This window comes from Scleropages formosus, chromosome 9 (genome assembly GCF_900964775.1).
Source record: "Scleropages formosus chromosome 9, fSclFor1.1, whole genome shotgun sequence".
Classification (NCBI taxonomy): Eukaryota; Metazoa; Chordata; class Actinopteri; order Osteoglossiformes; family Osteoglossidae; genus Scleropages; species Scleropages formosus.
Genome location: NC_041814.1, coordinates 19,127,057 through 19,152,969, shown reverse-complemented (window position 1 = coordinate 19,152,969; position 25,913 = coordinate 19,127,057). Strand labels below are relative to the sequence as shown.

General features: G+C 41.5%; 1 protein-coding gene across 1 annotated transcript; it reads left to right on the top strand.

Moving 5' to 3' along the window:
* Positions 1-554: 554 nt before the first annotated feature.
* On the top strand, positions 555-15,412 carry tlcd4a (TLC domain containing 4a). Its single transcript, XM_018754161.2, has 7 exons — positions 555-747; positions 4,836-5,005; positions 6,139-6,228; positions 6,357-6,415; positions 6,645-6,739; positions 13,208-13,281; positions 13,747-15,412. The coding sequence occupies exons 2-7, from the start codon at positions 4,851-4,853 to the stop codon at positions 14,060-14,062; spliced, it is 789 nt and encodes a 262-aa protein (XP_018609677.1). The 5' UTR covers positions 555-747; positions 4,836-4,850; the 3' UTR covers positions 14,063-15,412.
* Positions 15,413-25,913: the final 10,501 nt, after the last annotated feature.

The window sequence follows — 25,913 nt, the reverse complement described above, 5'->3', positions numbered from 1 at the left end:
ATACTTGCTTATTATGAAGTCGATATTCCAGTAAGGTAGGTAAGTTAATTAGGCGACGTAATGTACTGATTACGCGCGTGGCCCTACATAAAATGATGAAATGAAAAGCACACCGTATTTTTGACCCGGTAAACACACTCATCTCTGTGTATATGCGCCCTGCTCTGCTGCCTTGCCTTGTTGTTATTAATCATCATGCATTCCCTTTTTTGTTGGTAAATAATGCTGCGGTGGCGTAAACAGCCAGGTATGAGTCCGTATCCAGGTGACAGACCGCTGCCGAGGACTCCGTGTCTCTTTAAGACCCGAACGCAAGAGTGATGTGATGGTTGTGGTTGGAGGAGCGCCATGCCCTACAGTAACCTCCTCCTCCGCCTCCTCCTGTTCCTCGTTCCCCTCCGTCGGCACCACCACCAGCACCATCACCACCATCATCACCATCATCATAATCATCACCGCCGAGCATCAGGGTGCGCGGCCGGAAGCGCGCTCCTCTCCTCTTCTCACACCGCTCCGCGAAACAAGTAGCCACACGTGTGTGTGTGTGTGTGTGTGTGTGTGCGCGCATACACGCGTGTGCTTGTTTGCTTCCTTCTTTCCCCCCGATGGTATTATGGTTCACTGGAAGATGATCTGTTATTTTAAACGATGACTAAAGGTAGGATAAGCAGCGCCGCTTCTAAAACATGATGATGCCCGGTCAGGCGGCGGACGGCAGTTTTTCCTCATAAGGAGCGACACGCAGAGGTGAGGCTGTTTTTCCGTCTCTTTTTCTTTCTTGCTGGGAGAAAATGATGAAGCAGCTCACTTCTCTTCTCCCGCTTTGCACTGCGGATCACGCTGGCCTGTTTTTCTCTGCCCCCCCACACATACACACCCTCGGCGTCCGCGCAAGTTTCAGCGATTTCTTTCTCATTTAATACGACGGTTGGCGGTTGTGCGCGGAGTGATGAAACAGCGCAGTTTTCCCGCCGCCCGGGCGATCAGATCTCATCCTCCACTTTACTTTCGCTATCCTATAATATAATATCCGCCCTCGGCCTCGCCGTCCTCTTCACGCACGGCTTTTCGCGCACACTGCATCAATCACACACTTCCATATTTCAGAATCCTCTCGTGTTTCGCACTGGTCCGTTTTTAGATGTGCGACGTTTGATTCGTAAACATGGGCCTTTTTTTTTTTTTTTTAATTTTTTGCATGAAGTCGTACCCCCCCCCGCCTCCGCGAGCGGCTCTCCACACACGTTCTGAATTCATCATCTCATGCGATGCATAAATACAGTAGAGTAGTACTGAAATCGTACATAAATGAAATAGATTCACCGGAATCAATTCTAAAAATACAGAGACACTCAGTCAATGATTCGATTTTGCTGCGATCATGGACATGATCATATCGCTGCCCTCAAAGTCCCGCTCTAATCATTAATTAATCTAATCACTAATGTCAATATGTACATTTTCTACGCTCGCGGCTTTTTTCCCGACTAGTATTTATTCAGCGGCCACGAAGAAAGAAAATCTTGGCTCATTGAAAGCAAGTTTCATGGCTTTCCCTTTATAAATAGTGTTCCTCATTAATATTGCAGAGGGATGTGCTTCTGATCCTGCTCAGTAGCTCCGCAGGAATTCACAAAGCAGTGCTTGTTTGTGTTCCCCTGGTTACTTCTTCTTGTTATTATTACTGTTATGTTAACCTTATGCCATGGCAGCCACTTTGGTTCCAAAAGTGTGCCTTCCGGTGTTAGATGCTCAGATTTACAGTTATGTACCCATTTACGCTGCAGGGCGTCCTAACTGTATCCGTTCAGACGCAGGAGTGGGATTCAGATGTGGGAACTAAGATTACGATGTCGCGACCTTAACCACTACGCCACCTGCTGCCCCAGTTTCTGTAAAGAGGAAATCCGGTGCTGTGCAAGAAACCTGCAGTCGTTCATTATCCGAGCACATACTGTGTCAACTAAATTTCATCCAACTGTATGTTCCCTCATGGTTCAGTTTCACAACTTCTGCTCATTTTTTTTTTTAATCATGTTAGTTTCCATTCAGAAGCTTTTTTTATGAGTTGTTATAGGTTGCTATATTTTTTTTTCATATTCAGTTTTGTCTATAATGAAGCACGAAAAGCTGCTGTGACCTTGACTTTTCTGGATGCAGAGATGAATAATCAGAGCTTGTTTATTTTAGAGATATTAAAATTGTGTATTCCAGTATGCTGATGTTAGGGTTTTATAGCTGCTTAAGTACATTGTATGGCGCCTTTGTGAACTGTCAGTAGGGTAACTGGGGAAACAATAAATAATTAAGCATTCTTTTATGTTTTGTGCTCATGACGCACATCACACAAGGGTGCGTTTTGTATGTTTTAAGCTGGAATTTAATTAAACTTATTCCTATGGGCTCTATAACGCCATGTTTAATACCAGTGCTTATGGCTACAACTAAATAATAAGCATCAGTACAGTCAGTATAGTTTTATATTTCATTTGTGGTGCTCGATAACAGTAGGATGTATTGGAACTGGAGTGACTGTGACACAAGCGTGAAATAATGGTGGGCCTGTTGTTTTCTGCTCTTTGTGCCCAAGGACATATTTGCCATTAGAATGACTTTATCATTGGGCTGAACTAATTACTGATAATTCTGGCAAACAGGGTAGAGGACTGAAGCAGAAATATGTTTCTTTGCTGGGAACATTGACCTTTTTGAAGAGTGTTGGAGGGTAAACTCTGGCAAGTTTGCAGGATGTGTTGGCTGGGGGAGGGGGGCTGTTTTAAAATGTAAATGTGGTAGGATGCCCTTCATAGGGCAGTGCAATCAGTCAGGCCCACATGTAAATCGCTGGGCTCATAGGTCACTCCTCGGGGTAGTTATAAAACACTGCAGTGGAGTGAGTTGCCGTGCGGTGCCGAGTTCGGACGTAATACTGGCGATATCAGAATATTTTGTCTTCCTATCTACTTATCCAGAAATCCAATCTGATGGAGCCAATTTGCAGATCAGAATGGCTTTGTGTGACATTGCCCAGTTGCTGCTGACCTCTTAGTGCTACACTTTACTGTAGATTTGTGTGTGATGTTACATGTAGACAAAGAAATACCGATTCCATGATCGAAGAAGTTTTCGACATAAGTAAAAAATGTTGTGTAAACATATGTCAGGCGTATGCATTCCTCATAAGCTGAGCTGTTTTTTTTTTCGTGAAGCTCAGATGAAGTTATGATAAGCCCCATTGACCTGTTATTAGCATGTGAGTTTGATATTCGTTTTTTTTTTTTTTTTTTTTAAATTTCCCTGTGCCCTATGAATTTATATCTGAGTGAAAGAAGACAGTGTCATCCCTGATCAGAGAGAACTCTGTGGCGGAACACTTAAATTTTGAAACAAGGTCGATGGAATGTGGAAAGCGTTTTGACGTAGTGTGTGGAACTTCCCATCTCTGCGGACACGAGGCCGTGTGACAGGCTGATTGATGGGATTGAGTGGATCGCTGCCGAAAAGAGAAGTCTCGCCGCTTCACGCCTCGACACCCAGCCACTGTGGGCTTGTGGATTGAAGCAGGGAAAGGTCATCAGGCTCTTGGTGATAGGCTTCAAGTGACACATTACATATATCCTATGGCCAGAGAGCACTTGCGTGCAGAAAACATAAAGCATTACAAATAATGTTTATAATTACGGTAATAATCACCTTTACCCGATGAGACAGTTTAGCACCTGAGTAAAAGTTTGGTTTTTTTTTTAAAAAAAAAAAAAAAAAAATTTCCCTCCACTTTTCTGTCTAAAGACATTCTTGGTGCACAAAAATAATCCTATAAGGCAGAGAAATACACTGTCATAGAGATTCACAGATGTAATTTACACAGTTTGCTTAGTGGCCTGGGAAGAATAATAATTGTCACCCTTAAATGACTTACTTATTTAGTTGATGCTTTTCTCCAAAGCAACTTAAAATGAATGACCATTTGTACAGCTGAAATTTTTTGTTTACTGCGGTAATTTGGGGTAAGTGCCTAGCTCAAAAGTACTACAGCAGGAAGTGGGATTTGAAACCGTGTCCTAAAATTATAAGGCAGCAGCTTTCACTGCTATGCTACCTGCTGCTATTAAGATGCAATACAAACTCACAGTGAATTTGCGTGATTTTTCTGTTCGGTCCATTATTTAGCTTGAAAATTACACAACCGCTGCTTTTTTAGGTCATTTGGTGGCTCTGTGTGGATGATAGTGTGGAGTAGATGGTACTTCATTGGAATTCAAATGTAATCTTGAAACAACCACAAGATTGAAAGCAAGGCCTCACATCATTTGAACAGTGTCCACAAACAGGGTATTTTTATAAGGGATGCTATGACTATCCTGCAGACATCAGTAAACAACACAACATAAATACCTTTGATGGATGATACAAAGGCTACTGACTTGTTTTTATTTTTTATTTTTTTCTGGGGATGCATAAATGACTTGCAGTCATAATTACCGTGCATAGCGTGACAGTTTATTTTTAGTCGGGCGTCACGATGCTGAAAACGCACAAGGGAAGCAAGCGGTGTTAATCTGAGATAATGTTACTTTTTTTAATATTGTGTAGGTAGTAATAATTTTTATCTTGTTTAAGGCACTAAGAAGCACTGATATCAACATTTATAATACACAACCCTAACTTTTGTTGTTTATTGCCCTGAAAGTTAGGGGTACTGGAAATGTGAGTTATTGTAATGATCCTTTATGTTGATATTATATGTTAAAATAGAGACATCCAGAAACTGTCACCTCTGGAAAACTCCCACTGTGCAATAGGTCTGTTTTTCTCCTCCTCTCTCGATGTTGTAGCCGATTTGGGGACCGATGGATCCCTTCAGCCAGCTGATTCTCACCATATCGGTGGCCAGCTTCTTCACCTTCCAGTGGCTGTTCCACAGCGTCAGCCCGTGGATGTCCACTCGAGTCAGCGAGGGCTTCCTCCGCCTCACTCACAAGCAGAAGATCGAGTGGAACTCCAGGTATGTCATGCAGCGTAGCGGCCGCAAGGTATTCCCCGCCACAAAGCCGGTAAACGGGCCTAACCGTATCAACATCCCTTTCTTATAACACACACGCGCGCTTTTGCTGAAGCTGCTTGTCCCAAGTGGGGTTGCGGTGAACCGGAGCCTAACCCGGCAACACGGGGCGTAAGGCCGGAGGGGGAAGGGACACACCCAGGACGGGCCGCCAGTTTGTCGCAAGGCACCCCAAGCGGCGAACTTGAGATTTTTTTTTGCAAACGTTTTGTCTTGAGATCACGAGGAAACAGACTCCTTTCTTATCATGGTTCAGTGTACTGTTGTATACTTTGACTCGAGTAATTAGAAAGTCGGTGTGATAGAAGGGACTACAGAGCCCTGCTAATGTATCTCCTGTAAAAATCCATATGGACTGAAGCCTGTCTTGTCGGTGTGTGTCCCGCGTGTGTGTTTTTTAATAAGCAGCAGGAGTCTCGTTGTGGTCCGGGCACTGAGGGCGGACACTGTAGGAGGACAGGGGAAGGCTGACGCCTGGGTGGGCCGCAAGAAGCGGTTATGGGAAGGGAGGTTATTCTGTGCTCCGCCCCCGTTCCTCCCGCTCTCAGGCCACCGAATCACGTTCTCTAAGCGGCACGTATTCCGCGGGCCCTTTCTTATCGCGTTGGCACCGTGGGTGAACGCCGACCGTTTGGTGTCAAGTCACAGTGTGTTGGCTGTTGCATAAGATTTGAAGTTTTCCTATGTTGCTCTTTTAAGAAAAGAAGTGGGCACCATATCAGCTTGAGGTGTTCGAACGACAAATTAGCTCTCTCGCAGCTCTGCGATTTCAAACTTCGGAGTTCCTTCGCCTCTCTGAAGTTTCCGACTTCCGAAAACCTTAAAGTTCGTTTTAAAGCTCGCGTGCGAGTTGCTGTTTTACCCGTTCGTTCTTCCGCTCCCGGTTAAAGGACGTCTCACGTTTGATGCTGCGGCGCTTCCTACAGAGCGGATACCTGAACCACGGCATCTCGTAAATAGATTTAAGGCCGCTGTTCCTGCTTTACGTTTTCCTCTGGCGGGAGCAATGACGGTGCTTTCGTTTTAATCTTGCTTTGTTCGGTTTTCAGCATTTATGCGTGATGTCCAATTTTCAGGACAGTGTCCACATTCCACGCCCTCGTGGTGGGACTCTTCTGCATCTACATCTTGATCTTTGACGATGCAGTCAACCAAGACCCTGTCTGGTGAGTGTTCTGGCGTGTTGACAATTTATGTAAATGGTTTCATTCTGTCAGTGTGTTACACTGGGCGTTACAGAGCTGCAGAACTCATTTTTTTATCAGAACTTGTTGTTTATGTCTTTGCGTAACAGGGGGGATCCTACCCTGGTAAAAATAAATGTGGGCATAACGACAGGCTACCTCATTTCCGGTGAGAAATCTGATAAACTTTTTCGGGGCTCAGCCGTGGGATCATTCTGTAATTTTAGCATTATTCTAGGCAATGTGTTACTGGAGTGATTAACTCTGCCAGTGGAAAACCAGTACAGGGCCAAAAGCATGGTAAAAGCACTGTTGATCTTGCTGTACGCAGATACACTTGCCTCGCTGTCAGTACAAATACTGCCTCACTGTTGTGTTGTCTCTGTTCTGCTTTGCAGATCTTCTGCTCATATTTTACTATTGGAAGGCTATAGGGGACAAGTTTTTTGTAGTTCACCACATGGCAGCGTTGTATGCTTACTACTATGTACTGGTGAGTTCCCTATTGTCCAATAGCAGAACGTGCAGGCAAGATGGGAAAAAGACAACGGAGGGTGAACAGCCGTCTCATTTTATTTAATCAACGGAAGCTTTAGGCTTTTTTGCGAAGGTTAGGCGCCAACGTGCTCGTAATTCCAGACCCAACAAATGTGATGTAAATTTCAACGGTATGACGGGGTGGTGCTCTGCCCCCATCAGACCAATCAGAAAAAAGTTTGAAGGCTCATTTTGAAAAGGCCGTGGCAGCGTAGCAGTATGTCCTTTGTGTTAATTTTAGGCGGTGTTCCCATCTTGCACGTTATTACAACAAATGTTTTAGAAGTGTTACTGAAAGTAGAGCATGGCCTGCATTTATTAGAGGAAGCATGGTTGCACGTTGAGCGAATGTTTAATCCTGGAGCCGAGCGCTTCAGCAAGTACCCTCTGGGGAAATGCGAGAATACGTCAACACGTATTTGTGCATGATAGACACTTAAATACTTATATATTAAAGAATTATGATGACTGATACAAGTCAATGCTGAGGGACTAAGTAATTCAATGCATAAAATATTTAACCAGGCACCATGCAGTTATGGTAGGATTATGAATATTGTAAACTGAGTGACAAGGTACACGTCATTCCCCTTCTTCCGAAGGCTCATCCTACAAGAACTCAAGAAAACCGTATCTTTGCTCTATTTCAATGTCATAAACATAGGACATGTAGTTTGATGCGATGCATAAAGGGCACTGCTGTTCACTCTTCGTTCTGTGTCTATAACACTCCCAGTAATCAGGTTCTGTATATGATGATGATGATGATGATGATGATGATGTTGGTATTTTTTGCATGGAATGCTCAGTTACTTTAGCAGCAAAAGCCTCAGTTCTTTCCACAAGTGACCCTTCAGTGAGCTCCCTGAAGCAGGGCTGTGCTGTGCTGTGTACTGTTTGCATGCCTCCCTCGCCTGGGGCTTTGGGCTGTGCTGGAGGGCCATTCTGTTTGCATGCTCTAACAGCTTCTGCTCGGGCTCCCGGTCACCGGGGATCTCGGTCCTGCCTCCCATCGCTGCTCCGGTGCATTGGTGCCGCAGCCGCCGCTGCTGCCGTTGCTGCTGCTGTGTTGAGCTGCGGTCTTAGCTACCACAGCCGCTGTTTTGACCGAGAGAGACGTCAGAAGAGAAAAAAGTGACTACAATGAGAGATCAGCAACTTTCACTTCTGCTCACAGACTGACAGAATGAAGCTCATTTTAGCATGTATACATTGACCTCTTTTTAATGCAGTTATGGCTATCCATAATTATTATTGTTGTGTTCTCTACTGTATACAGACAAACAACATGTTGCGTTACTTTGCACGGATGAATTCATACCTTACTACAATTTGATATTAAGAGGTCTTCAACCTGCATTCCTGTAAATGGACAAACAGCTGCGTTTTCCAGCCGTAGCAATTAATTATCTATTTCTTGTCTTGACCAGAGCATGTACAAGATAATATATAATTCTGCAATAATCATGAAAGTGTTAATGTCTGTCAGAATAGATATTTTTCCTAAACTTTTTTTAATTACGTTACTTATGTGTACATTTTTTGCACATGGTTTGTCATGTAACTGTAATTGCATGGACATTTCGCATTTGCCTAATTTGTAACAGATTATGAGTAGTTCTAGATAATTTATGCCTCTGATGTAACAAGAACATTCTGCTTGCTCTGAGTATAAATCCACTTTTCTAAAGATTTCCTTGTTGGAAGCTGCCCATTTATATGTGCAGTACAAATACATTTTCTCACTTTAAGTAGTCAGAAATTAGTGGTCAGAACCTTTATTTGTTGAAAAAAGCAGTATAAGTTTTTTTTTTTTTTTTTTTTTTTTTTTTTTTTTTTAAATTTAATTAAACTTATTTAGGAGGATCTTACAATAATTCACTTAGTGAAAAGCTTCATCACTTTTCTCTCATACATGTCGAAGCCCTACACTACGCTGTACTTACCAGTTAGTTACATGATTATAACTTTTTGCAACGAATTTAGTGTAGCGTTCTTATTAATTTGTGTATGTCTCAAACTAATGTACACTGAATATAAACCTTTGTATCTCTCCAGCTTCAGCCCTTTGATAGTCTGGCTGAGACTTTGTATGAAATTTTTTTTTTTTTTTTTAAATAAATATTTAGTTCCCCAACTATTAGCTAAGAATCGTCCTTTGGGGGCGTGACCACAAGACGTTTTGGCGCAATGCTCTGTGTTCGTTTGCTGAACTGCAGTAGGGACAAATCGCATTTTGCATTGCCCGTTCAGCAAAATATTTTGCTGATAGGAAATGCAGCAAAACATATTGTATTGTAGAAATACTGCATTTACAAAATCTGTCCCGTGACCCTATTTTTCTATTCCTGCATTTTTAATGCGCCTAGAACTGCTCTGAACAGGTGTTAAAAGTATCTTCCATGTCCCAGCTACATAACCTTTCTGTAAATCCATTTGTCATACAAGGTGTGCTAGGTAATTTTGCTGTAAGGCACATAGATGACTGGAGGACTTGTTAAACAAAAAGTGCCCTAATGTCCTATTATTAGACAAGGTTTGTTCAGTCTTTTAATGCATGTTTTGTGTAGTCTTTGTCTTGTTGCTTTTTTCTGCCAGTTTCTGCACCTTTTCCTCCCAGTAATCTCTCTTTCTCTCTCTCTCTTTCTCTCTCTGCTCTTGCTCTCACCTAACACATCCAAAAAAACTTAGTCCCACATCTCTTGCCGGCAAACCCAACATGCAAAAACTACCAAAACAGAGTACATAGAATCTATAAAAAGGCCAAGATCGAATGATATAGACTGACTCCTTCCTGTCTTGTCTGCAGTTAATGCTGTTGCATTACACTAAGCAGATTGCCTAGTAGCAGTACGGACTTACCAGTATTTAGAGGTACTAGCATGCAGTGCTGGAAAGTTCATTTCCTCTGGTTTTTACCTTGAGCCAGCGGAATACGATCTCTGTCTTAATTTGAGTAAGTACACATTATTTACCTTTTACTGCAGTCTGACAGGTAAGTGTGCTGTTTACCAGTGTTTACATCCCTTGAACATCACTGAACTATGGTCTGTCCTGTTTATTTGGTTTCACTTACCATATGTTACCAATGCATTTCACACCTAAAGTGATGTGAATTTAAAAATGCTATGAATAACTGTAATGCTCTGAAAAATATTGTGCTTCTAGATTTGTTACTATTACTGCTAGTCTGTACTACTACTATTACTAACACAATTATTTAATAACTTTTTGAGTGATTTTCAAGGGGCAAACAAATGAAGGAGGTAAAGAAAAAAATCACATTTCAGCAATGACGGAGAATGGCTTTAATCTGCATGGCTTTTAATTGCTTCGTTACCATAAATTTGGTACTTTTGGTTTAATTTGTGTTTACCTAACGTAATGTTTCATGTGTGTATTTACTTGCTTGAAGTAGTTTTTATGTTAAGTTTTGTATGCAAACATGAACTGAGTGGTTCAGTGTCATTGTGTTTAGTGTCATGTTTCTTTAGAAAGCCCATGTTCCTTAGATTTTATGCCATGTTTATTGCTGAAAATTGGCTTTACGAGCAATAAAAATAAAATTGTTACAAAACGCATTAGGAAACTACTGTGTTGTTCTCATACAAAGGTATGAACATCTGTGGTGAAGACATTCATCTCATTTTGTATGAATTATTGTATGTAGTAATTCAGCTAGAGTGTTGGATGGGTAATTTAGGTAACTCTGGTTAGTCTGTAAAAATAATCGCTTTCATCAGTAATTTTTACTTGGTTTTCCAAAATATGTTTGATGCACATTCCTGCAAACATTAGATGTGCTTCAGAGTCGGTGCAAAACATTTTTTTATTTGGATTGGTTTTGCATAAATATATACATTGCCTTCTCAGAGAATATCAGGTAGTGCAGCAATTATGGCTGTTGCCTTGTGGTTTGTCTCTGGTTCAAAGCCCTTTCCTTTTCTCTGAGGGATCACAAGAGGAAAAAAGTGACACCAGTATTGTTTTTATGTCATGTCTTTAGTGTGGAAGATAATGAAATGTGCAGTCATACATTTGAAAACATAATTGCCACCTTTAGCTGTAACAACAGCAAATGAAATCCTCCTGTAGCTGTTGCCCAGATTCTCACATTGCTATGGAGGGATTTTGGTCCCTATGAAGAACTGCTTTAGCTCAGCAACATTTGTAGGTTTTGGGGAATTAACAGCTTTTTTCAGGTTTTGTAACAACATTTCAGTTGGACTCAGGTTGGCGTATTGACTAGAGCATTCCATAATTTAGTGTTTTTTTTTTTTTTTTTCTTTTTTTTTTCTCAGTCATTCTGATGTTCAGTTGCTTGTGTGTTTGAGATCATTGTCTCGCTTCAGCTTCATCTCATGGACTGATGGATTGATAATCTCCTTTAAATTTTCTCTTACAAACAGGAATTCATGATTCTTTCAGTGATAGCAAGGCACCCAGGTCTTGTGGCAACTAAACATCCCCAGAGCATTGCACTGGCACCACTCTGCTTGAGTGTCGAAAGAAATTTTGTTCTCTGAAAGGCTGTTTTTTGGTTTTAGCCAGACATAACAGGTCCCGTGTTATCCAAAAAGATCTACTTCTGATTTTTCAGTCCACAGAACACCTTTCCAGAATTCCTGAGACCTTTAGGTGCTTTGTGGTGAACTGTAGCTTTCATTTTCTTTTTGGAGAGCTGTGGTTTCCAACTTGATACTGTCAAGTCTCATGTATCCAGTTTTCCCAGTGCTTTTATTATGGACTCATGATCCTTGACTTCAACTGAGGTAAGAAGCTTCTGCAGTCCCTTAGAAGTTATTCTTGAGATCTTTGAGCTCAATGATTTTACACCTTGCTTGAGATTTTGGCTGGATAACCACTCCTAAGCAAATTCAACACCGTTCCAGGCTTCCTTAATTTGATAAGTCTGACTCTGACTGAGATTTGATTGAGACTTAACAGCTGTGTAAATGTGTCTATGCTGACAGGCTTCAGCATCTTTTCGCTGAGGGTCAGAAATTTCCCTTCGAGTGTGGCATGGTGTGCCTCTGTTTTGCAAAATTGTCTCTTTCTGGCATTGGTTTAAGTGGTTGAAAATTATATTGGACAGGCCCTACCCAAATGAGGCCTTATTGTATTCAAATAATATGAAATAATTACTCCCCATAATTAGGTTGATTGAAGTTATATTGTATTGCATTTATGGCATGATTATTTTCTCCAAAGCAATTTATAGAATTAAGGGCCAATTACTTTTACGCACTTGATTACACATTTAATTATCTTCCACACAAGGAAATGACATGAAAACAATACTGGTGTCATTTTTTTTCTGTCACGCTCCATTTATATACTGCTAGAACAGACAAAAAGATTTTATCAAATTTAATTTCAAAAAGATAAAATTTAAATACTTTCATAGTACAAATACTTTTTCACAGCATTGTGCCCAAACATTATTCTAGTAAGAATACCTTGTATGAATGGGTAAACAACTGTAAGTCACTTGGAATAAACCATTAGCTGACAAAAAGAAATCTAATCAAGCAAAAAATGAATTATGATCAACTGTGTAGTAGGGGGTGCGGTGGCGCAGTGGGCTGGACCGCAGTCCTACTCTCCGGTGGGTCTGGGGTTCGAGTCCCGCTTGGGGTGCCTTGTGACGGACTGGCGTCCCGTCCTGGGTGCGTCCCCTTCCCCCTTCGGCCTTACGCCCTGTGTTGCCGGGTAGGCTCCGGTTCCCCGTGACCCCGTAAGGGACGAGCGGTTCTGAAAATGTGTGTGTGTGTGTGTGTGTGTATAGCAGTAACACTATAACCTCATACAGCAGATCTGTACATTGTGCATATTATTAACTCTTGATTGTGCTTTTGAAGTAGTTAACTGGAGAGTTTGTCTCCTCGACCTAATATTTCAGGTATCAGTGAGGATGTAATTAATGTTGTAATTAAAAACAGCTGGACTCAACATTGTGCAACTACAAAAACCTGAAAAGAGAGAGAAATCAAAGCAAACCAAAGTGCAAACATGAGGATTATTAAAGATGGCAGCTCTTCTGAGTGTTTAATTGAACAACTTGTTCATATGTTCACTTATTATTCCACTTTAAACTATGTAAATTATGGAGGTTAAATGATAATGTTAAATGTTTTCTGATATTGTGCCTGAACAATTTTATGTTGTTTAGAGAGCCCATAGTGTTACTAAAGAGGACTTCCATGTAAATATTGGTATTTCCACTGGCTTCTAACGTGGACACTGTACTTTTTATTGTGGGTAAGTGCATATGTTTACAACAGCATTTAGGTTATTAATTTGATCAGCAAGCCTTTTTTTTTTTTTTTTTGCAAAATCTATGTATTTGGTACAATTCTCTGTAGTGGACTTTTTCTGGCATTCGTTTCCTGGTTCATTGCTCCTGTTTGCCTTGTTTTTCCAGGGTCAAGGAATGTTGCCTTATTTCGCTAACTTCCGTCTGCTTGCAGAATTCTCCACCCCCTGTGTGAATCAGCGGTATGTAGCTTTGGCACAATGCTTTTGTGAGCACTGGGCAGTAATTTGCAGTTTACAGAAAGTGTTTGGCTTTGTTTGCCTGTACGGGGAAAAAAACAAGTTGCTAGGGAACCTCAAACATGAATTCATATTTGCTTAATGAAAAATTATATGTCAGTACTTGTCCTGTGAAGGAATTTACCTGTATATGGAACAATTTAGGTTTTTTTTCCACTTCATCTGCCTCTTAGAACCTCATAAAAGTGAATTACAATTGAAAATTTTTCAAGAGCCTTCTGCTGCTGAAGATGATGATGAGAAAAATCCTTCATGTATTAAATTTTTAATGTCATAATACATCTTAAAGATTTTACTCAGTTATGATTCTTGTGTTTAGTTTCTCCAATCCAGCACTTCATAGAAGAATTTATATTTATATGTTCTATACATGTTCCAGTTGATGTTACTGTCATCACTGTTTTCCAGCTGGTTCTTTGAAGTGTTAGGTTACCCCAAATCCTCCAAACCCAACATAGTCAACGGGGTACTGATGGCAGCTGTCTTCTTCCTGGTGAGGATTGCCGTCATGCCACTGTACTATGGCAGCATGTACTCTGTGTGGGGCACAGAGGCTTTCTACAGGGTACCTCCCGGGGGCCGCGCTGCCTGGATCTGCTCCAGCATCTGCCTTGACATCATGAATGTCATGTGGATGCACAAGATCGCTCGAGGATGCTACAAAGTCCTGCGCTGTGGCTCACTGCGGAAGGCTGAAACGCAGGAGAACGGAAAGGCTGAGTAGGCTGCTGCTAGAAGAGTTTCATTAGCTGGATATGTCCTCTATACCCTCGTTTTCTTCTGACTGTTTTGTACCTGAGGATCACCGCACCCTACCATACTTAATTTTGATGAAGTTGGAAAAAAGCACTGTATCCCATTTATTTTGTTCCCCTTTAAAACCTGAACTGTGCCCAAGGTTCGAATGTGATGGAAGCAACAGATTCTAAAGGACCTCTTTGAAGAAGTCTGAAATACAGTAACCTTATTGGAGAAGTGGCGAGGATAAACATTGGAAAACGATGCTGGACATTTGGATCACAGGATTTTGGGATAGTAGCAGGACACTGTTTATTTGCTTTAACTACAGCCTTTTAAAATCACCCCCGTCCCCTTGTTGAGTGATACATGTCCAAAAGTTAGAACATGCAATGCCAGTAAAGTGAAATGGGCAAATGGTGCAATAAAACTGGGATCAAGCAAACTACACAAAGCAGAAGGTGATCTGCTTGATCTCCCCACGGCAGTTTGTTACTCCAGGAGTCACTGTGAAAAAGCGCCAATGCTCACCGAAACAGGCCGCAGGCTGCTTTGTGTACCGACGAGGTGTCCGTTCAAAGCCTGATGAGTTCGACAAAGGGGGAGGTTTCTGAAACCATAAAAAGGAATAAAGTGCACTTATGCTTGACACACCATAGGACAGCTGTCACTGTTAACTAGTTAGACTTTGACAAGGATGAAAAAAGGGAGTGTGCTAGATGAAATATTTTAACTACATGAAATTACGGGAGGGTTGTGTGTATCGCGTCAGTAATGTACTCCTTTTGAAGGTATAGAACACGTTAAGATGAAGAAAATAGAAGCATTTTTAAATTTGATTTTAAAATAAAGAGAATGACATATATTCCTTGAATACAATGATTATTCAGGGCACGCAGGGTTTTTAAGTATACTTTTTTCACATTATTGACACTGTCTTATATTGTACAGTCAGTAAAAATGCATGTTGCATTGTTGGTCTCCGAATAGCTGGCTGTAGAGGTGTAATTGACATTGATTAATAATTTAATCCATCATGTATACTTGATTCAGTCAGTAATACAAAATACACAATCTGAGTGCAGTAGATTTTTCTTGAATTTCCATTATCTTCTGGTCATATAACAAATGTTCTCTGTGAACAAAGACTCAATACATGGTGAGAAATTGCACTTTTTCTGCTGTTTTCACAATTTATTTCAACACCAGTGAATAACTTGGCTGGGACGACTTTCTTTTAGCTTGCATTTATTCTGTTGGTGGAATGTATAATGTGTGGCTTCTCCATGGTGTTTGTGACCCCTGTGCTGTCAGCTGTATTAAAAAAAAAAAAAAAACTTTAAACAGCAGCACAATGTTTAATGGGTGTTAATGAGAGTGTGCATGCTTCTGTTTTTCCACGTGCACTTTAGTAGGTAATGAACACACATCAGCAGCACACCTGTATGTCAATATTAATCAGTTGATTTGTGTGTGAGGTGTGCATGGACCAAGTGAAATAGATACTGAGTATCATGGACTATGAAACTGGCTGCAGTCACCATGACCCAAGACCCACTTGTCTTAGGAGATCCATTTAATTAATATTTCCTACCTGAAGTTTACTGTCCTTCAGTTTTTTCCTTGAAAGAACCATCAGGGGCCATTTTTTTTTTTTTTTTTTTTAAAGTTATGCTTTCAAGTACTGGAAATCACACAAATTTCAAGGTTTGTCAACAGCCTTATGCTCATTTACAGAAGATGCCAAACGCCTTGTTTTATTTTATGAAAAACACCCTAATGCAAAATGTCTTTTTCACCTATTACAGTTTATTAAAAGGATGTACAATCTTCTGTTAAATCGATTTAATGTATGTTTCCATGTTAGGTGCATTAAACCCTATGACATACTAGATAGCTTTTTCTTTGGCATTCACTGTTCTGCTCTTCTGTGTCACCTTCTTGCGGGGTCTCGTTACTTGCACAGTCTTCACTGCAGGGATCACCCCTTCACCCGTTTGTGTTGTGTGCATGCTAGCTACTTAGAAATCGTTATTATTCTATGATGACTCTTAATTTGGAATGCTCTCAATTTTTTTGCATGTCGGCTCGTAGGAGACGAGGACGCGGTTCACTTTTAAATGCCTTTCAGTCACTGTTAAATGTGTCGGTTTTTAAATATATAAAGTTGATAGTGCCACAATCACCTACATGACAAATACAAGAAAATTCAAAATATGCACCCCTCTGGCTGAAATTTTGGATGTGGTTGTTTTATATTGATGTAGAAGGCTCAATGTAACCTTTTACTTTTTGCATTATAGTGACTTTTTTTGACATTGGAGTTACAGATGAGGGTTTTTATTTGTGCAGAATTCACGTACAAGTTGGGACTCAGCTGCTGAAACTCCCAGGCATGGTGTTTGATGAGCCTTACCTAATACACAAAGATCAGCAACATGTAATACCCTATATTAGGGATGTCTGCTGTATATAGAAATCAGGTAATAAGGTCTATACCATAAATATTCCAAGTAACATGCATGTCACAGGTTAGAAGAAATATTTACAATTCTACCCATCAGGAGTCGTTCAAATATGACGCTTTACATTTATAGTAAATATACATGTATAATAATAATAATTGCTAGCCCATTTCTTTTAATTTTGTGGATTGTATGTTCTTTCATGTTTCATTGTTTGTCCTGGAGAATCATGACACCAATTTTAAATGAATGTATAAAAGGAGAATGAATGTTTTTATGTTCTTTTCCCTATACGTCGTTGTTTGAGAATTCTCATAGTTCAAGTGTTTTGCTCTGTTCGTCTTACATGGGGTATTTGCAAATATACTGCCAATCCAGTAACTCATATTAACCTACCTGTATTTCACCCATTATTTTGTTTACCTATATGCCAAAATGTTAACACACTGTACGGTGTCAAAAATTATGAAAAGTTTTTATTAAATTTATATTTTATTGTGAATATATATTTTTCTGTCAACAGTTCTATGGAATCACTTTGAAACTGATTCGGTTTACAGTATTGTTAAAAGAAAACTCAGTGATGAAACAGTAAACCTTGCGCTGGCTAGAACATCAGTATTTACTTGTTCTGTATATTCATGAATAAGGCATGTATTCTATTATACACTTTGTTCACGTATTGTTTTCAAAGTTTTGTCTTAAGTTTTTTTCACAGAAAATGTAAGCCATTTGCCTGAATAAAGCAATACATTCATTAAAAAGTATGAAATACCAATAAATGATTTGGATGGTACTCATTTTGTCATTTTTGCAGTCCTTCTTGTGTATGTTTCTCAGTGTCTCTTGATATTTGCACAGAGGTTGGAAGCAAGTCTGTAGAAATAGTGGGGAAAAGACCCGACCCCCTACCCAGTACAGTAAAGGGCTCCAAAATCACTGTAAAACCGTCATAAGTTACATGAATAGTTGTGTATAGAATTGACAGACTTTTTTGAGAGATCATGGATTTCGTATGGAACAATCTCGACTGTACTGCATGCAGTAAATCTCTGAACTTTTCACTACAGCCCTCGATAATAATGCACTTCTACCTCAATAACGCATTTTTTTGTTCTTTCATATTATCGTAAAAGGTTCTTTAATTCTGTGTTCACAAGTTCGTAGTATGAGACAGGCCAGAGTTTGTCCATCAGGATGAGACGAAGCTCATTTCCTTAAGGACAGCGAGGAAGATGTCTGCGTTCCTCATAGTTCAGTAGGAGGTCATGGTCCTCTGTTACATATGAGGCTCAGAGGTCACATTTGTAATTAGTTTACATAACACGTAAACACCACAAAATAGAAACACAAGCGCATCTCTTCATTTTAATGATCTCTTTTGGCGGCTCTGTGAAACCATGCTCAGGCTGCATATCGTCTTTCCCATTAGAGGAAAAATTCGGACCCGACCTCAGGAGCTGCAGCAAGAAAATCTACCCCTCTGAACAGAACCATGGAACGAATGCCATTTGGCCACGGAACAGTCTAATGCATTTAGCTCTAGAAGGACAGTGACCCGTGACCCCACCATGTGACATTCTTAACATTTGCAAACAACAGAACAATTAAGGGCAGCTGATATCTTGAAGAAGGAAGTACTTCGGAATAAATATGAGCAGTGTTCCCCATTGAAGCTCTTACTAATGATGCTTATTTATACAGATCTGCTTTTACTAAAGTGGTTAAAGCGGTATATTTACTTTAAGGATGCAGGAACAACAATGCAATGGGCAAAGATTTTCTGCACATGGTTGAACCCAATGCCGCATGGCTACAAGGAGCCACAGTGCTATCTACTGGAGATCTGAAGAAACAACACCTTTACTTCTGCAAGCGTGAAAGCAGTCAGTCTGCCGGAGAAGCATATTTAATGTACCACAATCACCTGTAGCAACACACACTGTCTGAAACTGCTTGTCTCAAGCAGGGTCGCGGTGAACCGGAGCCTAACCCGGCAACACAGGGCGCAAGGCTGGAGGGGGAGGGGACACACCCAGGGCAGGATGCCAGTCCATTGCAAGGCACCCCAAGCAGGACTCAAATCCCAGATCCGCCAGAAAGCGGGCAAAGGCCAAACCTGCCACCAACCACATCGCACCACATCCCCTTTCCCTGTAGCAACAGCACTGGCCCAGTATACAACAGAAGACTGCACTAACTACCATTGACTAGGAGATCTTTAGTAAGAGTGACCTGCATTCTCCAAAAGACCTGAGCCTCTGCAGAAAGTTAGGGTAACTCATACAGAGCCTTGGTTGCTGGACCACGACAGTCTATTATTCAAGTAAACTACTCAGTGGACCTCATGAGTTTCACCACTAATTGGTTCAGTTTGCACCACTCAAGGTCCTTCACCAGGCCTCTATTCATCGTCCTGCCCCTCCCTGATACATTGACATTTATTCATTTAGTTGACACTTCTCTCCAAAAGGACTTACAGTTTTAAGCCGCTTATAATGAGTTACCCGTTTATACAGCTGGACAATTTTACAGGAGCAATTTAGGGTTAGTAACTTGCTCAAGGGTACTATAGCTGGAGGTGGGATCTGAACCTACAGCCTTGAAAAGTAGCAGCTCTAACCACTATACTATTACAGTATCACCTGAGAACTTCTGGAGCATGACTTAGTGTTGTACCTTAAATCAGAGGTAGGCATCCCGAATAGGAAGGAGGCCAGGACTGTCCCTTGAGGTGCCTCTGTGCCGCACATGGACATGTCTAATACAAAAGGCCCCCAACCTCAGCAACTGTGGCCTACCAGTCAGCTACACTGTAATCCAGAACTTACATATAGTCTTATTTTATTAATTTCTTTGCATTCAAATACATTTACTGCATACAAATTGCCACAGTAACCTTTAGTTCACTACAGCAGGTCTTTACTCATTATGTCACCTGCTGTCCCATGCATTGTGTGAAAGGCTGTGATTGTCCTAATGAGCTAAGCAGATGTATTCAGCATATTTGTAGCTCTACTGAACGTAATTAAAAATTACTCAGGTAGTTAACTGATGCAAGGTCTGGAGTCTTAAAAATCGCTCTTGGGCCCAAGTGTTAAATACCTAGCAGTTTCCAAAAGTAGTAGCATAACTAGCATAAGAGATAAAATCTTTGATTTTTTGTTGGAACAAAATTCTCTTCATGTTTAACAAAAGATAGTTATCAGCTGACTGACAGAATGTGAAGTGAGTTCCTAGCCGTACAATTAATAAAGAGGCTGTCTGATACAAAAGCCATCGCTGTAGTCAGAATGTCTTTTTATCAGTGGAACTGACCAGCAAAGACCTCTGGAGGACAGGATTCATTGTTTTAGCTGCTTCACACAGGACTCTGTGAATTGCTCCCCGCATGTCCATCCATCATCAATAACCACTTGTCCCGAGTGGGGCAATGCCAAGTCAGAGCCTTACCCAGCAACACAGGGCACAGGACCAAAGGGTGAGGGGACACACCCAGGACAGGATGCCAGTCCATCATAAGGCACCCCAAGCAGGACTCAAATCCCAGACCCACCACACAGGAGGCACTGGCTGAACCTCCCGCACCACCACATCTTTGCATGCCTGTATTTTCTAACGTAATGTGCTGCACGGTACTACTGTACACAGACTACCATACTTTTGAGACATGAAGGGGTCAACTTTGAGTTCATCAAATTCACCATCACAACTTCTAGATTTATGAAAGATTTACTTGTTATCTTTATCAGACTTATTACATTTTCTAATCAAAATCTTTAGAGATGTTCTCCAAAACTGGACTAAATCAAAGTAAAAGAATGTCGACAAGAATCCTACATATCTACTGCTTACCGAGTTAACCACTACCTCCTCTACTGTTTCTATTGTGCATTCCACACACTAGGGGCTCTGGTGTGGTGGGTTTACCCAGGGCCTGCTCTTTGTTGGGTCTGGGGTTCAAGTCCTGCTTGGGGTGCCTTGTGATGGGCTGGTGTGTTGTTCTGGTCATGTGCCCTGTATTGCTGGGCCAGGCTCTGGCTTGCTGAGGTCAAGTGTTTTCAGACTGTGTGTGTTCCCAGCACTCTTAATATTGTTGCTGTTATAGTAAAAAAAAAACGTGTTTCAGAGATATTATGGCAATGTTACATGGTTGCTGAAATAAGCAGGGGTGTGCTGTTATAGTTTGAAGAACAGCAGATGGCCCTCTGTTCATGCTGTCATGCACTCTCTAGCAAGCATTATAGTTCAACAATATTTATTCTGGATTTACATATTTTGGATTGTATTACAAATAGGGAATTCAACATTACAATGTCATGCTAGAATCCATCTGGTAAAACATTATGTTGCAACTTGTTTAGATTAATGCTAATTTACTGCCTCTTTATGATGACTATATAATACTAGAATATTAAAGCTGTGTTCTACTGGGGAATTTGCATGCATTTTCTGACAGTTGAGACCGAATTCTCGGTTTGTGGTCCCTGATAGTATACTAAATGTGTGCTTGTTAGGAACCGCGAGATGAAATGGCATTTACAGTGATGACTGTGTGAAAGATGTGTAAAGAGCGTGTGAAGCCTGTGAAGGCCATGTGAAGACTGTGAAAAGATCATGGTAAGACTGTGATGGCTCTAGACATGCACATCACACAACAGGGACTTCTTTCTGTTCCTGTGTAAGGAGCACATTTTCATAGCCTTTGTAGGTGCTGAACTTCCCGAAAGCTACTCAAGTCCCTAGGTGACAGATGTTGGCAGGGTGATACTTAAACTTGGGCAATCCCAACTGGCTCGGTGACTGGCAAGAGTAAAACTAAAGCAATTAATTACAGCCCAATAGTTTAGCTTAACATTTAAGCCAATGTTTCTTGGATAGGCTCCGGACCACCATGACCTTGCCTTAGGATAAGTTGTTATGGATAGTGAGTGACTTAATTGCACAAGGGAGTTGTGAGTGAACATTAAATTGAATGAACAAAAAAATTCAGTTATGTAAATATTCATTGATATGGTAACCATGCTTGGCTAAGAAATGGGAGAGTGTAATGGTCAACAATGAAAGTACACACACTGAACCGCTTGTCCCGTACAGGGTTACAGAGCCTCACCTGGCATAAGGCTGGAGGGGGAGGGGACACACCCAAGACGGGGACGCCAGTCCGTCACAAGGCACCCCAAGCGGGACTCGAACCCCAGGCCCACCCACTAGAGAACAGAACCCAGTTCAACCCATTGCGCCACTGTGCCACCATACCCCCCCTGAAAGTACAGTGATTTATTTTTTTGTGGAGCTTAGCCGTTTTCGATTTTTTTTTTTTCCCCTTTTGCTAAAAAGGTCCCACCCAGAGGTATGAAACATTCACCTGTGATAATGTTATACCAAATGTCTGAGTAGTAATTTTGTGGACGTTTTTCGAATTTAGTGTAATTTAATATAGAAAGTAACTTTAATACAGTGAAAACATTGTGTGTACGTAGTGTAGCTGTTAATGCCATCAATTCCAAAGACCCAGGTTCAAATCAAATAAGTTTAAAAAGGAAGTGTAGCACGCCGGGGCGGTCTGAAGGGGGGGGGGGGGTGGAGCCGGGGATGGGTCAACAGCAGCTGAACTTAATCAATGCCCCTATTCTTTCCCCGGCTCAGCCAGTGAGAAAGAGAGAGCGACTGAGAAGCCGATACTGGAGACGACCTCGAGACATTGGCGAATTAGGACACGACCCCGACCCCAAACGCAACCCCCCTTCCGAGTGCCCCCATGACCTACCAGTTCCCTGTGCCCCCGTTGCCCCCCTTTCCCCTGTCTATTGACTCACACAACTCTGAATTAACCCCCCCTTTCTCGCAACCCTCGTGACCGTGCCAGCACTTCTTCCTTACAGGAACTTATCCTGAATTACTGCAGCAAAATTTACCCTGTCATGTAAATGGGTAAATCCCTATCACTTGTATACATGTAAGTTGCGTTGAGAAATTATCAGCAAAATAATAAATAACATTAATAATTAATGTATATTTGCTATACATCCATCCTAACCCTAAAAGGTATACTGGCTGCTCATGAAATGTGCCTTGTGACAATACTACTTTACATGCGGTTTTTTTCGGCCAAATTTTTTTCTACATTTTGCTGCGATATCGCATACTCCATTCTCACTTGGCCTTGCCCAGTGTGATTTTTCCTGTTCCCAAAAACCACAATGAAGCTGGAATGAAGGAGATCTGATGACATGCCACATATCCATAGTAATGTGAAGGCAGAACTTAGTTGAATCACAGCTGAAAGCATCCGGCATAGTTTTCAAAAATGGTAGAACAATTGAGACAGGCAGATAATGGCTGAGAGGATACTTTCTACAATTCAGCACATAAAAACGACACACATACATCATCATCATCATCTGAAACCGCTTGTCCCATACGGGGTCGCGAGGAGCTGGAGCCTAACCCGGCAACACAGGACGTGAGGCTGGAGACAGAGGGGACACACCCAGGACGGGACGCCAGTCCATCACAAGGCACCCCAAGCAGGATTCGAACCTCAGACCCACCGGAGAGCAGGACCCAGTCCAACCCACTGTGCCACCATGCTCTCCCCACAATGTAACAATTTTTTTCAAAGTTCTTAGTTATGTCAATTTCTGCATCAATTACGATTAGTTAAAGTTGATTTCAGAAATACCGCTAGTTCTTCTAGAGTGTCAGTTTTAGTTTGGTACTTTACAGCCACTGGAAAAGTCTAGAAGGCACCAGAACATTCTAGAAAGTACCAAAAATTTTAGAAAGCATCAGATCCTAAAAGGTACTGGAATATTCAGTATTCGGCAAGCTGGTGTCAAAATTCGCCAAAATTTGCTCATTTCAAGAATGTGGGATATTTTTCTAAAAACTGGCACATAGTACAAAGAAAAGGCTGGTTGTTTCTCACTTCTGCCCTGAACTGTATGAAACACGAGAAAAAGAAACATGCGAAATTAAAATGTTAAAATTTGATTTTACTGTAACAGCAGATAGAAGTTTTTGAAAAGATATGCATATATATTTTCCCTCTAGAGTTAAAACTATATATCTAAGCTGTTAACATTGTGAGTGGTTCACAACACTGAAAACTGTTATTTGAATAATTCAGTGTTTTTCTTTGCCCTGATACATTCTTAATTTTACTCACACTGACATTTGTAGGACTACTTTTACTTGCAGTTCAACGCTTTTATAAAAAAATTTGCACTGGAGCTTTGTTTCTGAACACCTGTCTCTGCACTCAAATGAACTCTACAGGACCGTTGCTGGGGGCATAACTTTTTTTTCTAGTCGCTGTTTTTTGTTTTAAACATGTTTATGGTCTCAGCCTTTCATTACACCTAAATGCATTTCCATAATTATCTTTCTCATGAGTGCATTGTAAATATTCGCTGACCCTCTTGACAAGCAGCCTAAAGACCTATCACAGGCTATTGTGACACTAGTTTTACTGATAAAGGTAAAAGGTCAAAGTGCTACCATCCTTTGTAGGCAAATATAATGTCAGCCATTCTGAGCAGCAATCAGAAGGCTTTATTAGACTGCTTGCAATTAAAATGTAAATTTCTTCATAAATTTCACGAAGCATGAATGAGCATATGTGGTTATGCTTAATTGAACGTACTGCGCTTGACGGAATAACCGTACATAAAATACAAAAAAATAGTCGCAGGTTATACCTGAATCCATAAAATCTTGGATTTGCCATAAAATCATAACAGTAGATCTAATCAGTTTTTGCACCGGTGGCTTACTTTGAAATATTTTAAATAGGTGATCGTCAGCTTCAGTAAAGGTCTATGAAGGAAGGCATGTTCAGTGGTGCTTTTTCCACTTCAGAAGCTGCGAGGCGGGAGGTGCTGCCATGCTCACATCTCCAGCTTCTCTACACAAACCTGAGGATGAGTCTGTATCCATTGCAGCTACCTTAACCGCTGCCACGACGCACAGCGCTCCTCTGTGACCGCACGCTTCTTCACCCCATTTGCACGGAAATAAAACGAAAACGCTTTCTTTCATGATGATAAATGAAAACTATAGACTGGCGCATTGCTGAAAGAGGGCAAACAAAGAAAATATGAATCCTGCTTTGTCTTCTGCTCTTGTGGAGTGGGTGTGAGAAGCTGAGTAGAGATCACAAATCTCAGTCGGAGCTCTTGAGCGTTACTTTCTTTCCTGCGATCTCTGGTTTTGCGGCGGGCATTGCCCACTCACCGTCGGGCCAAATCAAGAAAGCGGAGGCGTACTTTGACTTACGATGAAGCTCCATGTGATCAATGCGCATGTGGATCGGACTTTGGTATCGGCTTGATGCAGCTCACTTGAAGCAGTTTGAGCTTCTGATCTGTTCGATAGGCAATACCAACTTTTTTCTTTATTCTAGAGTTATTCTGCATTTAGGGAGGCGCGGTGGTGCAGTGGGTTGGACCGGGTCCTGCTCTTCTGTGGGTCTGCAGTTCGAGTCCCGCTTGGGGTGCCTTGCGACGGACTGGCGTCCCGTCCTGGGTGTGTCCCCTCCCCCTCTGGCCTTACGCCCTGTGTTACCGGGTAGGCTCCGGTTCCCCGTGACCCCGTATGGGACAAGCGGTTCTGAAAATGTGTGTGTGTGTGTGTGTGTGTGTGTATTCTGCATTTGTACTGTGCATGTCAGCTGACATACAACCGGCATAACCCCAAAAGTGTTACAGGTACGGGGGGTGCGGTGGCGCAATGGGGTGGACCGGATCCTGCTCTTTGGTGGGTCTGGGGTTTGAGTCCCACGTGGGGTGCCTTGCGACAGACTGGCGTCCCATCCTGGGTGTGTCCCCTTCCCCTCCGGCCTTACGCCCTTTGTTCCTGGGTTGGCTCCGGTTCCCCGTGACCCCGTATGGGACAAGCAGTTCAGAAAGTGTGTGTGTGTGTTACAGGTACATTTAGTTTTTGCTTGTTGCACACTTTCAGTCATTCACTCATAAGCCCAACAAGCAGGAGCGGTGGGATGGAGTTATACTGTATGCTATGTTGTATATATCATATCTATAGTTTTATGTATGTGCTGTATATCATCTATATAATGAGTAATTCTCTGAACAAAGTAGGGTAGCTAAGACTTGACCACAAAATCAGGCTACTTCTTACCTTTAATATTTATTAGTTATGCATACATGCTGCATCCTGCATTTCAGGCATAAATTAGTGACATAACCTTTCCTTGTTTCTGAAATGAAGAAACCTGCATATATCTGTTTAGAGAAGCAGGTAGTGTAGTGGTTAGGGAGCTGCCTTGTAATCTGACAGTCCCTGGTTTAAGTGCCTGCTCCTATTGCAGTACTCTTGAGCAAGTTTTGCACCATATATAACTCCACTATG

What these genes read in the sequence shown, in the direction of transcription:
- tlcd4a (XM_018754161.2), top strand. Translation starts at nt 4,851, where the DNA reads ATGGATCCCTTCAGCCAGCTGATTCTCACCATATCGGTGGCCAGCTTC. An exon ending in AAGATCGAGTGGAACTCCAG is followed by an intron (nt 5,006 to 6,138) that starts GTATGTCATGCA and finishes TCCAATTTTCAG; the next exon opens with GACAGTGTCCACATTCCACG. An exon ending in ATGCTTACTACTATGTACTG is followed by an intron (nt 6,740 to 13,207) that starts GTGAGTTCCCTA and finishes TTGTTTTTCCAG; the next exon opens with GGTCAAGGAATGTTGCCTTA.